A 13,790-nucleotide genomic window follows, 5' to 3' on the forward strand; every position below is an offset into this window, starting at 1 on the left:
CAGAACATCAGCTGTCTGGATTTGGGTGAAGGAAAAGCGGTGGGGAGCTTGGGCCAGTTGCTGCGGGGGGGTGCAGAGCTGTTGGCCGGGGTTGGGGTAGCCAGATGGAAAGCATGGCCAGCCGTAGAGAAATATTTATTGAAATTCTCGATTATCGTGGATTTATCAGTGGTGACAGTGTTTCCTAGTCTCAGTGCAGTGGGAAGCTGGGAGGAGGTACTCTTGTTCTCCATGGACTTTACAGTGTCCCAAAACTTTTTGGAATTAGTGCTGCAGGATGCAAATTTCTGTTTGAAAAAGCTAGCCTTTGCTGACCGTGTGTATTGGTTCCTGACATCCCTGAAAAGTGGATATAGCGGGCACTATTCGATGCTAGTGCAGTACGCCACAGGGTGTTTTTGTGAACGAATAACAGTGAAGACATCAAAACTATGAAATAACACATGTGGAATCACATAGTAACCAAAACAAAGTGTTAAACAAATCAAAATATATTTTTGATTCTTCAAAGTGGCCACTCTTTGCCTTGATGACAGCTTTGCACACTCTTGGCATTCTATCAACCAGCTTCACCTGGAATGCTTTTACAACAATCTTGAAGGAGTTCCCACATATGCTGAGCACTTGTTGGCTGCTTTTCCTTTACTCTGCAGTCCAACTCATCCCAAACCATCTCAATTGAGTTGAGGTTGGGTGATTGTGGAGGCTAGATCATCTGATGAAGGACTCCATCACTCTCCTTGGTAAAATAGCCCTTACACAGTTGGAGGTGTGCTTTGGGTCATTTTCCTGTTGAAAAACAAATGATAGCCCCACTAAGTACAAACCAGATGGGATGATGTATTGCTGCAGAATGCTGTGGTAGCCATGCTGGTTAAGTGCGCCTTAAATTCCAAAATAAATCACTGACAGTGTCACCAGCAAAGCACCCCCACACCATCACACCGCCTCCTCCATGCTTCATGGTGGGAACCACACATGCGGAGATCATCCGTTCACGTACTCTGTGTCTCACAAAGACACAGCGGTAGGAATCAAAAATCTCAAATTTGGACTCAACTAACCAAAGGACAGATTTCCACCGGTCTAAGGTCCATTGCTCGTGTTTCTTGTCCCAAGCAAGTCTTTGCAGCAATACAACCATTAAGGCCTGATTCACGCAGTCTCCTCTGAACAGTTGATGTTGAGATGTGTCTGTTACTTGAACTCTGTGGGAAAAAAATGTGGGCTGCAATCTGAGGTGCAGTTAACTCTAATGAACGTATCCTCTGCAGCAGAGGTAACTCTGGGTCTTCCTTTCCTGTGGCGGTCCTCATAAGAGCCAGTTTCATTAAAGCGCTTGATGGTTTTTGCGGCTGCACTTGAAGAAACTTTGAAAGTTCATGAAATTTTCCAGATTGACTGACCTTCATGTCTTAAAGTAATGATGGACTGTCGTTTCTCTTTGCTTATTTGAGCTGTTCTTGCCATAAAATGGACTTGGTATTTTACCAAATAGGGCTATATTCTGTATGCCAACCCTACCTTGTCACAACACAACTGATTGGCTCAAATGCATTAAGAAGGAAAGAAATTCCACAAATTAACTTTTAGCAAGGCATATCTGTTAATTGAAATGCATTCCAGGTGAATGCCTCACGAAGCTGGGTGAGTGAATGCCAAGAGTGTGCAAAGCTGACATCAAGGCAAAGGGTTGCTACTTTGAAGAATTTGTTTAACACTTCTTTGGTTACTACATAATTTCATATGTGTTATTTCATAGTTTTGATGTCTTAACTATTATTCTACAATGTAGAAAATAGTAAAAATAAAGAAACCCTTGAATGAGTAGGTGTTCTAAAACTTTTGACCAGTAGTGTATGGCTTACAGACCCTTTCCATAAGTCCACTCAAGTTTCTTCAACTGTCTTCTGACTGTGATTAGAGTGATGCTGATGTTGTGCTGTGATGCCAGCAGAATCCATACTGCATTTGCCGATCACCCATCATCTTCAACCATCAGTGAATCGATGGCTTGAATAGTCTCACTGGAAATTGAATACAATGTAAAAATGATGACCAGCAGGGTCAAATAATATAAACAGTGGTTATAGAGGGTGCAACCGGTCAGCACCACAGGAGTAAATGTCAGTTGGCTTTTCATAGCTGAGCATTTAGAGGTCAAGACAGCAAGTGTGAGTGAGTGAGTGAGTGAGTGAGTGAGTGAGTGAGTGAGACTGACTTTTGCAATTTCCGATGCTCCCTGAGTATCTAGCCTTCGTTTTGATGACTGTTAGCAAGCTGGACACAGTGAAATGACAATAAAAGTAGGTCCATTATCATTTCTACAGAGTTTCGATTAGGTTTTAGTAATTTCAATGTCGATTATAATACTTGTTTTACTTAAACCACCCGCAGGCCGGATTGAATGGGCTCATAGGCCAAGAAGATGATTTAGCTCCACAGTGCTCTTGATCTAATACATCCATCTAGAGTAGACTGCTAGCAGGAACACCACCTACGTTTAGTCACTTGACAAATGTGCTCTTCTAGATCTTCAGTAATGTATAATGGGAGTCTTTGCTGCGATGCTACAGTACATCTCTTCTGTGCTGCTAATAGCTGTCTCAGCTAATTGGTGTTTTCATTCATTATCAATCTTTTATGGCACGTGCTTTATTGCTATATCATATTGTTAATCAGCCAGATCCAAGGATAATTAGGAGTTTATTAATTTTAAAAAATTGTACTTTTTCTCTCTTCCTATTTTGTGAAGTGCAGTAGGTCTAGCTAAGAGTTGGCAGTTTGCTGTTGCTAATGTTACTGGTTGTAGGACGTCAGTGTTATTTTAGCACTCCTCACCGCTGGCCATCTCAGAGACAGAGAGGTTAAATCATCTGAAAAGTAGAGTGGCCCCGCTGTGTCCTCCATGGAAATTCCTTGGCTAGGAACTAATGTGGCCTCAAGACCATGCAATCATTTCCCCTGCCTGGCCGTGCTCCCGGAGCACACACTTTATTTAGGATTTTTTTCCTTCCCTTTCTGTAATAGTTTTTGGGGCTTTTGTCTCACTTACAATTCTTTCGAGCACATAAAACTGACTGCACGCTGAGTTGTGTGAGATCATGTATTGAAATGGCAGTAAGTATTAAGGAAAATTCAATCTCATTCCAGTCGTATACTGACTGTAGGCCAATGTGTACTACATCAATACGGAGGCAAACATAACGCTTGAACCTGGGGACTAATCTGTTATTGTAACAGACAAATGAGAAAGTAATACCCTGCAGATCACACATTAAGCAGAAGCCTTTGCTTTTCAACAAAGGCCTGATTATTTATGTAATCCATGGAAAATGTCTACAAACTAGCAATTTGTTGTGAGCAGCTGCAGTCACTTCAGATTTGGCCAATTGGGACCAGGACAACTACAGTACAGCAAACACTGATTGCATTGGCTAAGTTGGCCAACACATTGACCTTTATGGTGAGGCAGGGCCTTATCATAGTTTACAGTGATCTAATGTAGACCAGTGCCTCACGATGGTGGTTTGGACCTTGGGGACCATAGACATCATATAAACCACATAGTTGGGACCCACTGGTTGGTACTCACGGCCCAATTCCTTCACACTATGCTCAGTACGCTGTGGCCAGAAATCTTGTTTTGATTATTAAGTGGATCATGGCACAGAAAACTAATGACAACTGATCTAGAATAATTATTAATGCCAAATATTCATACTGTTGATTATGGTTGGTTATCAACAAAGGGAAATAAGAAGCTAGTCTTCTTGGACTTACCCGGATACATAATCAGTGGTGGAAAAAGTACCCAATTGTCATACTTGAGTAAAAGTAAAGAAACCTTAATAGAAAATTACTCAAGTAAAAACCAAAACAAACAAAAGACAACTATTGTAAAATATACTGTGTCCGTAAAATGTATATAGTACGTATAAGCTGGAAGTGTTTTTGTCCATTAGTTTACTCCAATTAGGGGAGGGGTGGTAGGGTTAGGGGAAAATAATAAAGGAAAATATAAAAAGTATATACAGTGCCAGTCAAAAGTTTGGACACACCTACCCATTCAAGGGTTTTTCTTTATTTTAACTATTTTCTACATTGTAGAAAAAGCAAAACATACAGACACTCCCAACTTCGCATATTTCAAATGGAATGTCATCATTGTTAAACCAAAGCTCATAGTCAATAAAATCAGCAAGCCTAAAACTAAGTTTGGGACGGCGTGATATGAAATAACAAAGCACATGCCTTGTTAAGCACATTCACCAGCAGCGCAGCCATGACAAATTTGGCTGCGCTGGAAACAATTATTCCATGTCAAAGACTTCAAATTATTCTATGCTTTATTGCAATACAATAAAGCTTTAAAGTATCTGTCCAATCTTTCCAGATTTCTATTAAATATGACCAATAATTAATTACAATAGGAGGGAAATAGTTTTCCTTCCAAAAAAATGGTAATTGGGTATGTTTAAAAGCAACTTTTCTGTGTTGGAATGGTGTGGGTGTACCTAGGGCTGTGGTGGTCAATACATTTTGTCAGACGGTTATTGTCATGCAAAAGACTGCCCGTCTCACGGTAAACAAACACATTTAGCATCTGCAGGCCTCCACGCATACAGCTGTACAAGCCACTGATGAGCGCCTTTCGAACATCTACTGTCACACCCTGATCAGTTTCACCTGTCCTCATTATTGTCTCCAGTGTATTTATCCCTGTGTTTCCTGTCTCTCTGCGCCAGTTCGTCTTGTACGTTAGTCAAGTCAACCAGTGTGTTTTTACCATACTCCTTTTGCTATTCTCTTTTTGATAGTCCTCCCGGTTTTGACCACTGCCTGACTCTGGACTTCTTTCCCGCCTGCCTGATCATCCTGCCTGGCCTGACCTTGATTCTGCCTGTCCTTCGGTATCTTTTGGACTCTGATGTCACACCCTGACCTTTAGAGAGCCTTTTTATTTCTCTATTTGGTTAGGTCAGGGTGTGATTTGGGTGGGCATTCTATGTTCTATATTTCTTTGTTTTTGGCCGAGTGTGGTTCCCAATCAGAGGCAGCTGTCTATCGTTGTCTCTGATTGGGAATCCTACTTAGGCAGCCTGTTTTGCCACCTTAGTTTGTGGGATGTTGTTTTTGTACAGCTCTGTGTAGCCTACTGAACGTTACATTCGTTTTCCTTTTGTTGTTTTTGGTTGTTCATTTTTAATAAAAATAAAATGTACGCCTACCACGCTGCACCTTGGTCCGATCATTTCGACGACAATCGTAACATCTGAACTGGGTTTGACCCTTTTGCCTGTCCACGACCATTCTCCTGTCTTCCCCTATTGAATTAATAAATACTGTAAGACTCCAACCATCTGCCTCCTGTGTCTGCATCTGGGTCTCGCCTTGTGTCATGATATCTACAGTCTAATAAATCAATTGAATATACACCATCACAATAAATCCATTATTTATTTAGGCAGGTCTAAAGAAACATTATGATATGATGAAAATGTATTTCAGAAGAACAGAATATGAGTTGACCTACTGTATACTATCTGGCTATGTGCCATGCCATCGGCAGTAGGCTAGTTCATTTAGCACACAAGATATGTCTTGTGTCCTGTGCCATTATTTGATATTACATGTAGATTTAGAGTTGATACAAACCTTATAATGTGTTAGAAATCTAAACATACATGGGCTGCATGGTGCGGCTACAGGCTACTGATGGTTTGAGAAAGTCGCTAAAACAGCTTGTGCTCTGTTCCTTGCCTCAGGCTGCACATGCTGTTCTCTCATCAACTGATCATATTTTCACCCATCAGACTATTCTCAATGTAATCTTGTCTTTACTTATATGTAACATTTGTTTTGATATAGACTGGCCTATTATCAAATGGGCAAGAACAAGGGCAAGTCAAAAAAGACATGTCATCCATAAGCACTGGAATAGTGGAGGCCACTTTTCCGCAGGTATGTTTTTCACTCATGTCAGGTAGTGACAGGTGATATTCCGCCAGTATTCTGTATGCCATGGGCTCTCCAACCTTATTCCTACAGCTACCCAGTGCTTAATTTGGGAAACCAAGTGAAATCTGTTTGGTACATCAATAGTAACATGTTTTCACAACAAAACACTGTTGACAGCCCCTCTGCCCGCTGGAGAAAGGAATGAAGGATAGAAAGGAGGAGATGGAAACTCACTGTGGTGAGATATTCTGTAGCTAAAGGCAATGTGTCAGCCTATTAATTATGAAAATACAAAAAATGCCCTATTTCTAGGCTATTCAAAATCAGATACAAATCCACTATCTGAATTTGTTTCATTTAGGCTAGACCAATTATTTACCAGGTCACGTGTGCTAGCAAGACAGAGGGCCTGGGTTCGAGCCTCTGTGTGTGCCAAATCAGGAGGAAGTGGTAGTTGATAGGAAAGCAGCGTGACGTCCTTTACATGTATACCGGTCATTAATAATATTCATGAGAGTAGAACGCTGATTGGCCAGCTCATCCTCTATGAGGAAATTGCAAGCATTTTTAGAACGGTCTGTTTGAGGTGTTTTTTTTTTTAAGTGTTCTTTTCTTCAATTTATGCTTTGTCCACAAATACGAGTATAGGATGAGTCAACAACATTATTTGGGTATGAGTAAACAGAATAAATTAACTTTTAAAAGTTAGATTTTTACTAGACAGTTACTTTAAAAGTAATTTGCTAAGGCAAAACAGAAGAACACAGGGACAATCAGAAACATATATAAGCATAGTGGTGTTCTGTTCCAAGCTAAACTTACTAAAGTTCTTAATTCTTATTGTCAGACGTGCAAAATAGTATTTATTCTCTAACTATTCACATAATTTCACTGAAAGGCTGAAGACTAGATGTACCTGTGCAGTACAGTATGTACAGTACACATCTCTGACTGTATCTCAGTAATAGTAATGGTGTGATCACTAGGGTTGACTCTAAATATCCCAGGGATGTTAAGCAGACCTCTGGGTAACATTGAAATTACACAGACAGAGTGCTGTTGGGTATACCTGCTAAGTGAGATGTTCATTAAATCCCACTCAGATTTTATTGAATCTGCAGAACAGGTTGAGTTTGTTTGCTTTTGGTCTGGCTGAGGAGAACCTGCAGAGAACGGCTTCTCAAAAGCCCAGCAGTGGAAACCTGAACCCAAAGGTGTGAAAACTAACTTGACCAGACCACAGAGTGTTGCCTGCCTACAGCAACATGACCCTGTTTCCTCTGCAGAGTGTGTGTGTGTGTGTGTGTGTGTGTGTGTGTGTGTGTGTGTGTGTGTGTGTGTGTGTGTGTGTGTGTGTGTGTGTGTGTGTGTGTGTGTGTGTGTGTGTGTGTGTGTGTGAGAGAGAGGTGGAGGGGAAGGGTGTGTGTAAGGCTGCCAACAGGACAGGCAACCTACTGCCCCATAGCAAGGGCTGGGCGTAGGGGGGAGAGGGAAAAATAACAGCCCATGATAAGTAACAGACAAATCTAATAAAAATTGACCATTCACAAGACAACCATGCCACGGGAGCTGTGCCGTAAGGCCCGGCTACACAACTGAGTGGTTTAGAAGGAATTATGAAAGGGGAGAGAACAAGCGGTAGAAATGCAGCAGAAATTCGTTTTTTATCAAGCCAATCTAACAGAGTAGGAAGCAGAGAGAAGCTTCCATGTAAGCAGTAACGGATGAACAAGAAGGAGCTGAGATTATAGTATGTTGTGTCTCACCCGATGGTGGGCACAACACAAACACCTCAGATTATGTAAAATAGGCTCTAAACTACAACATATGCAAATATGAAAAAGTTGAGATAATTGACATTCACAAGGTTAAAAAAATGACAAGATTTATTTGAAAAAAACGTTTTTCAAGACATTATCAAATAGTTTGACAAGTTTGTAAGCTGTTCAAATTAAATAAATCGCAACAGTTAATATTTTTCAGTGACAAAGACATGGATGTCTCATGGTAGGGTGGGGTATGCAAAATAGGTCAACTTTGAGCATCTCTCTCTTAAATGTTTTGGCAAAGTAACTTTCTGACCACTTCTACCATGGGCAAACATGTATGGAAAGTTTAGTTCAAATGAAAATGGATACAGTCCATTTTGAAATCATCCTCGTGAACTCAAATGACTATTAAAGTCATTCACTGATTCACTGACACCATTCTAGCAATGTTCTAGCAATACAAACCAAGCAACCTTGCAGGAGCCAGCTGTGCTTTGCCATGGCCTATCAGAAAGGCACCACTGATCATCAATCCTCTCTCTTTCTTGTATACATCATCCAACCCCAAAGTGCAATAACTCACCATATGACATGTGCCACTTCACAAACTGAATCTAATCATGGTAGCAAACAGTGGCTGGGCACTAGAGAAAGAGAAAGCTGCCATTGTTAACCAACTGATGTCAGAGCCCCCCTGTGTTGGTGGCTGGAGACCCTCAGTGTGTTTGAGCAGCTGAGAAAGAGTGATGAGGAGGATTTCTCCATAAATTAGCATCAGTCTCTCCCTTACCCTCTTGTCTTACACACAGCCAGGCTTTATGGAACAAGAGCAAGGCTTCCATCATTCTAATATTTCTACCACTGTTCTTTGTATTTAGTTACACTGTTTATACACAGCAGGTATTTATTTATATACTGGATTCTTGACATATGAAGCTCACTCTAATATACTGTATCTAGTGCTGTATATTATTCTTAGTATATCGTGTTTAAATTCTTCCAGGGTACATATATATTTATTGCATTTTGATTACTGTTAGAGTGCTATATGAGTTGTTTAAAAAAAAATACTTGGGGATTCAAACAAGCAACCTTTTGGTGCTCTAACTGCTAGGCAACCTGCAGCCTCTCTCCCTTCATGGTTCATTTGGATGGCTTACATTATTTACAGCATTTCATGAAGCATGCTAAAATATTCCCTGTCTTCCCATTTCTACAGTAGTAGAATACAGTTCACATTGATCAAGATGGATTCTCTCTCTCTCCCTCTTCATTATTCTTAATGATCTAGCTCATTCTCTTATTTGCCTCCTTTGAATTTTACACCCCACGGCCACTACCCTGAAATGCATAGGAACACAGTGACAGCAGCACAGGGCTGGATTATCTAGGACGGCACTGGGTGAAACTGCATCATTGATATGATCATCATTGAAAACATGTCTCGCCCAGCCCAGTGATAAACATGGTGAATAACAGATTAACATGCTTGACAATAATAAGATACAAATCCCCAGCGTCAACCCCAACAGAATTCCCTAATAGTCTTTATCTCAGGCCTAAATCACAAATCCAATCTCTCAGTCGGTGATCCATTACTAAATTAGAGATAATCCCAGACTTTGAAATCAATGAAACAGAACTATGTACAGAAAGGTGCAGTGAGGCAGGTCCAGGCAACAGAAGGCCAGTTGATGCCAGCCGAAGTGTGTTCATCCACACTATTATAGGGTGTGAACAGTGAGAGTAAACACATTCAGTCTAATTGATCACAGATCATATGAACAGCTACATTATTGTTACCAGGACTTTAATACTGTATGGCCCAGAGTAAGACATTCTGTCAAATAAACTAAACCTACTTTTCCCTAATTAGGGTCTAGTGCGGTAGGTAGCCTAGTGGTTAGAGCGTTGGGCAAGTAACAGAAAAGTCATTGGTTCAATAAACCAGAGCCGACAAGCTGAAAAATCTGCTGATATGCCCTTGTGCAAGGCACTTAAACCTAATTTGCTCCAGGGGTGCTCTACTACTATGGCTGATCTTGTAAAACAACACATGCACCTACCTGGTGTATGTGACAATAAAATATATATAGATTCTCTAACGCTGCGTTTAGACAGGCAGCCCAATTCTGATATTTTTTCACTAATTGGTCTTTTGACCAGTCAGATCAGCTCTGAAAAAGTGCTTACGTGAAAAGACATGATGTGATTGGTCAAAAGAACCAAGAGGCAAAAACACAACAGGGCATAAAGATTCAAAGAAATTATCATAACATTTCACTATAAGCGGCATGAAAAACAACATCTGTATCTTTTTATTTCATAACACCTTAAGAGCCTATCATCCACATGACAAGACCCATCAGCCAGACCTAGATATGTCCCCTGTGAGTGTCAGCTGCCTGGACTCTGGGGAGACGTGTTAGATGCCATGATAGGGTAAAACATCTGTTCAGAGCAGAAGCCACATAAGCCTGAATATAGACCCCACAAGACCTGCCATGCTGTTCAGTCACAGCACAGATAGCAAAGACCCCCTTCCCCTCCACCTCTCTCTCACACACACACACACACACACACACACACACACACACACACACACACACACACACACACACACACACACACACACACACACACACACACACACACACACACACACACACACACACACACACTAGCTTGATGTTCTGAGGGTGCTCTGTCACTTCATAAGCATCAGCCAGATTGCTGAAAAACACATACTGTAGGGGTATGTATGTTTATATTTAATTATAACGACATTCTGAGAGCTGGGATATTTGTTTGTGCCCTATTCCGAAGGTGACACATGCAATATAATGTAGATTATTTTATTAATCATTCATCTGTCTGTCTGTGTGTGCGTGCCACCCTGCATACCACTGCTTTCTCTGAAGCTAAGCAGGGTTGGTCCCTCAATGGGAGAGCAAATGCTGCTGGAAGTGGTGTTGGAGGGCCAGTAAGAGGCACTTTTTCCTCTGGTCTAAAAATATTTGAATGCCCCAGGTCAGTGATTGGGGACATTACCCTGTGTAGGGTGCTGTCTTTCAGATGGGACATTAAATGGGTGTCCTGAATCTCTGTGGTCACTAAAGATCCCATGGCAATTATCGTAGAGTAGGGATGTTAACCCCGGTGTCATTGCTATATTCCCAATCTGGCCCTCATACCATCATAGCTGTCATATCTGTCTCCCGAGTGGTGCAGCGGTGTAGGGTACTGCATCTCAGTGCTTGAGGCATCACTACAGACACCCTGGTTCGAATCCAGACTGTATCAGAACCGGCCGTCATCATAAGGAGGAAACATTCAAACATTTGTGGTCTCTCCCATATGTCCACTGGCCTTATTAATGGGTCCTAATCAATAGGCCGATAGAAGATCATTGACATATCACCTGCAAAATAGCTACAAAGAATAGTGATGCTGATGATGAAGGTGACCAAACCAACCACCAATGCCAACCCAATCTGCCTGGTCTCATAGACTAGACGTAACATAGTAAACATACATTTTGAACACTCAAATTAGTAATGAAACAGGTAGGGAGCAGGTCTCGAACCCTCGACGTTATAGCCCGAAGTTCAGCGCGCTATCGACTGTGTCGCAAAAGCATGCTCGAGCGGCAGTCGATATCCGCGCTTATAAACCCAGGATCGTTACAATATATTTCATGTTTGGTAGGGTTACATAAGACAGAAGGTTACTTAAGGCAAAAACTAAAGTAGGGTGGTTGGTTGGGGTAGATGGGTGGGCATATAACGTGAACGTCTAACAACCAAAAGGTTGCATGTTCAAATCTCATCACGGACAACATTAGCATTTTAGCAACTTCTTACTACTTTTTAGCAACTTTGCAACTACTTAGCATGTTAACTAACCCTTCCCCTAATTATTTTATCTAACCCTTCCCTTAACTCTTTAACCTAACTCCTAACCTTAACACTAACCCATAGCCTAGCTAACGTTAGCCCTCTAGCTAACATTAGCATTAATCACCTAGTCAATGTTAGCAACAACAAATTGTAATTCATTACATATCAGACGTTTTGCAAATTCTTAACATATTGTACATTTTTCAAACTCGTAACATGTCATATGAATTGTAATTCGTAACATATCATACGAATTGTAATTCGTAACATTTCATACAAAATAGATTTGGAAATCCACAAATGAATACATACCATATGAAACGTAACATATCATACTAAATGGAGAGATCGGATTTACATACAGAATAATATGAAATGCTCTGAGACTAGGTTGACCCAATGAGTAACCTAACTTATAGCAGGCATAAAAGATCCAACTAGTGATGGACTCTCAGTCTACTGCACTCAGAACTGATAAGGGGACAAAGCAGGCAAAGTCTCAAAAGCAAAACGATATTTACTTATGATTTATTGAAATGTAGTATTGCAACTATTTGTTTCAAAATACAGTAGCCTATATGCGTCCCCACTTGTGTTCCATGTGTCATTTAGCTTGCACGGCTATTTATGCATACACAAGATCAAAACATTTCTTAATTTGCATATCCTTTATTACCCACCTTTGACTTGCGTTTCATATTCTCCTATGATCTCCTTGTCCTTCTTGACTCTAGTTTGAGATGACATTTTTCTTGATGTTGAGGCTTGCGCGAGAGGTCCTCTTATGATTCTCGACTCTTGCTGCGTTTTTCTCCGTATTCTTTGTGTGTGTCCGATTTGCTCAATGTAACAAAAAAAATCCTAACTTTCCAAGTAACACTAGACAATAAATAAAGAAATGCAAAGCGACATTCTATAGTTAGCTCGCCTAATGCTCACCTGCATAGGGCTTGTATGTCTCTCTCTTGCAGAGAAATGCTATGCTTCTGTGAGAGAAGAGGGGCTCGTCCTTTCTTGAGATAGCATGCCATCCAAAGCAAAAACTGCAGCGGAGAAAAGCAAAATCATTCTACTCAAAGCAATAAAATAATGGACATAAAATGATGGGAGTGTAGGCAAGTCGTTCACTCATTCCGGTGGTTGGTGTTTTCTAGAGTGCCCAAAAATGAATTGTTGTGCGTGCGCAGTCGACACCGATCATTCTATGATTAGCTGTGCGCGCTTTGAAAATTTGCGCTGCTGGGAAAGATGAATTGAGTCGAACATCATACGAGTCTCCTCCCATTGTAGAACCCCCTCCCTGAAGCTCTCGCGCTCTATCTCTCTCTCTCTCTCAATCACACACACTCACACATTTTGCTGCATGAAATGTGGTATCTTTTTCTTGAATTTGATATGATATCTTGCGTATTCTTCAATATTGGCTAAATAGTGTCTTATTCTTTCATTCTGGAGTCTTATTCTGTCATAAATGGTTGTTAATTATCCTGTAATTATTTAAATGTAATTAATGGACATGATTAGGTGATAGGCGCTGCTATTAAAAGCTCCCAGTCAGTAAATTTTTCAATGGTATCCTGCTTTAGTTTTTCACATTCATGTTTTTATTAGAAGGTGCATTGGTCCAAACATATTTATAATCATCTATTCAGAGAGAAACATAGCAAACACCCTTTTTAGTGATCATTGCCATGGCAACCCACCTCCAGCAGTACTAACACACATTAATATCAACAGCACTAAAGTTCCTCCTTTGTGGCAAGGGAGAGCCTTTGCTGTCTTTTGACTACCAGGTTCATGTGTGCAGACACCACACACTGTTATATCACACACACTTGATATGCAGGTCCTGTAGCGGGGTGGGAGGGCAGCAGTCATGTACTGGGGGTGGGATGTGAGGGGGAAAATGCCTGCCTGGGGGTATATAGGTCAGTGTGTGTAACAGTATAGCTTCCGTCCCTCGCCTCGAACCAGGGACCCTCTGCACACATCAACAACGGTCACCACGAACCACCGTTACCCATCGCTCCACGAAAACCTTAGGGTTCTTGGCAATGAAAAACAGCTCCAAAAGGTTCTTCAAAGAACTTCTTAGGAGGTGGGGTTCATCGAGGAACCCCCATTGTTGCTGGAGTTCTTCAGGAAACTTTGCAAACGCTCA

General features: G+C 41.1%; 1 protein-coding gene across 1 annotated transcript in view; it reads right to left on the reverse strand.

The window, feature by feature from the left end:
• The window catches only part of LOC120064752 (SLIT-ROBO Rho GTPase-activating protein 3), a 105,514-nt gene extending 93,138 nt beyond the window's left edge, over nt 1-12,376 (reverse strand). Inside the window, exon 1 of the mRNA XM_039015367.1 lies at nt 12,310-12,376. Within this exon, the coding sequence (XP_038871295.1) occupies nt 12,310-12,376 (67 nt within the window). The remainder of the gene's footprint in view (nt 1-12,309) is intronic.
• Nucleotides 12,377-13,790: the final 1,414 nt, after the last annotated feature.

Source organism: Salvelinus namaycush, chromosome 20 (assembly GCF_016432855.1).
Source record: "Salvelinus namaycush isolate Seneca chromosome 20, SaNama_1.0, whole genome shotgun sequence".
Lineage (NCBI taxonomy): Eukaryota > Metazoa > Chordata > Actinopteri > Salmoniformes > Salmonidae > Salvelinus > Salvelinus namaycush.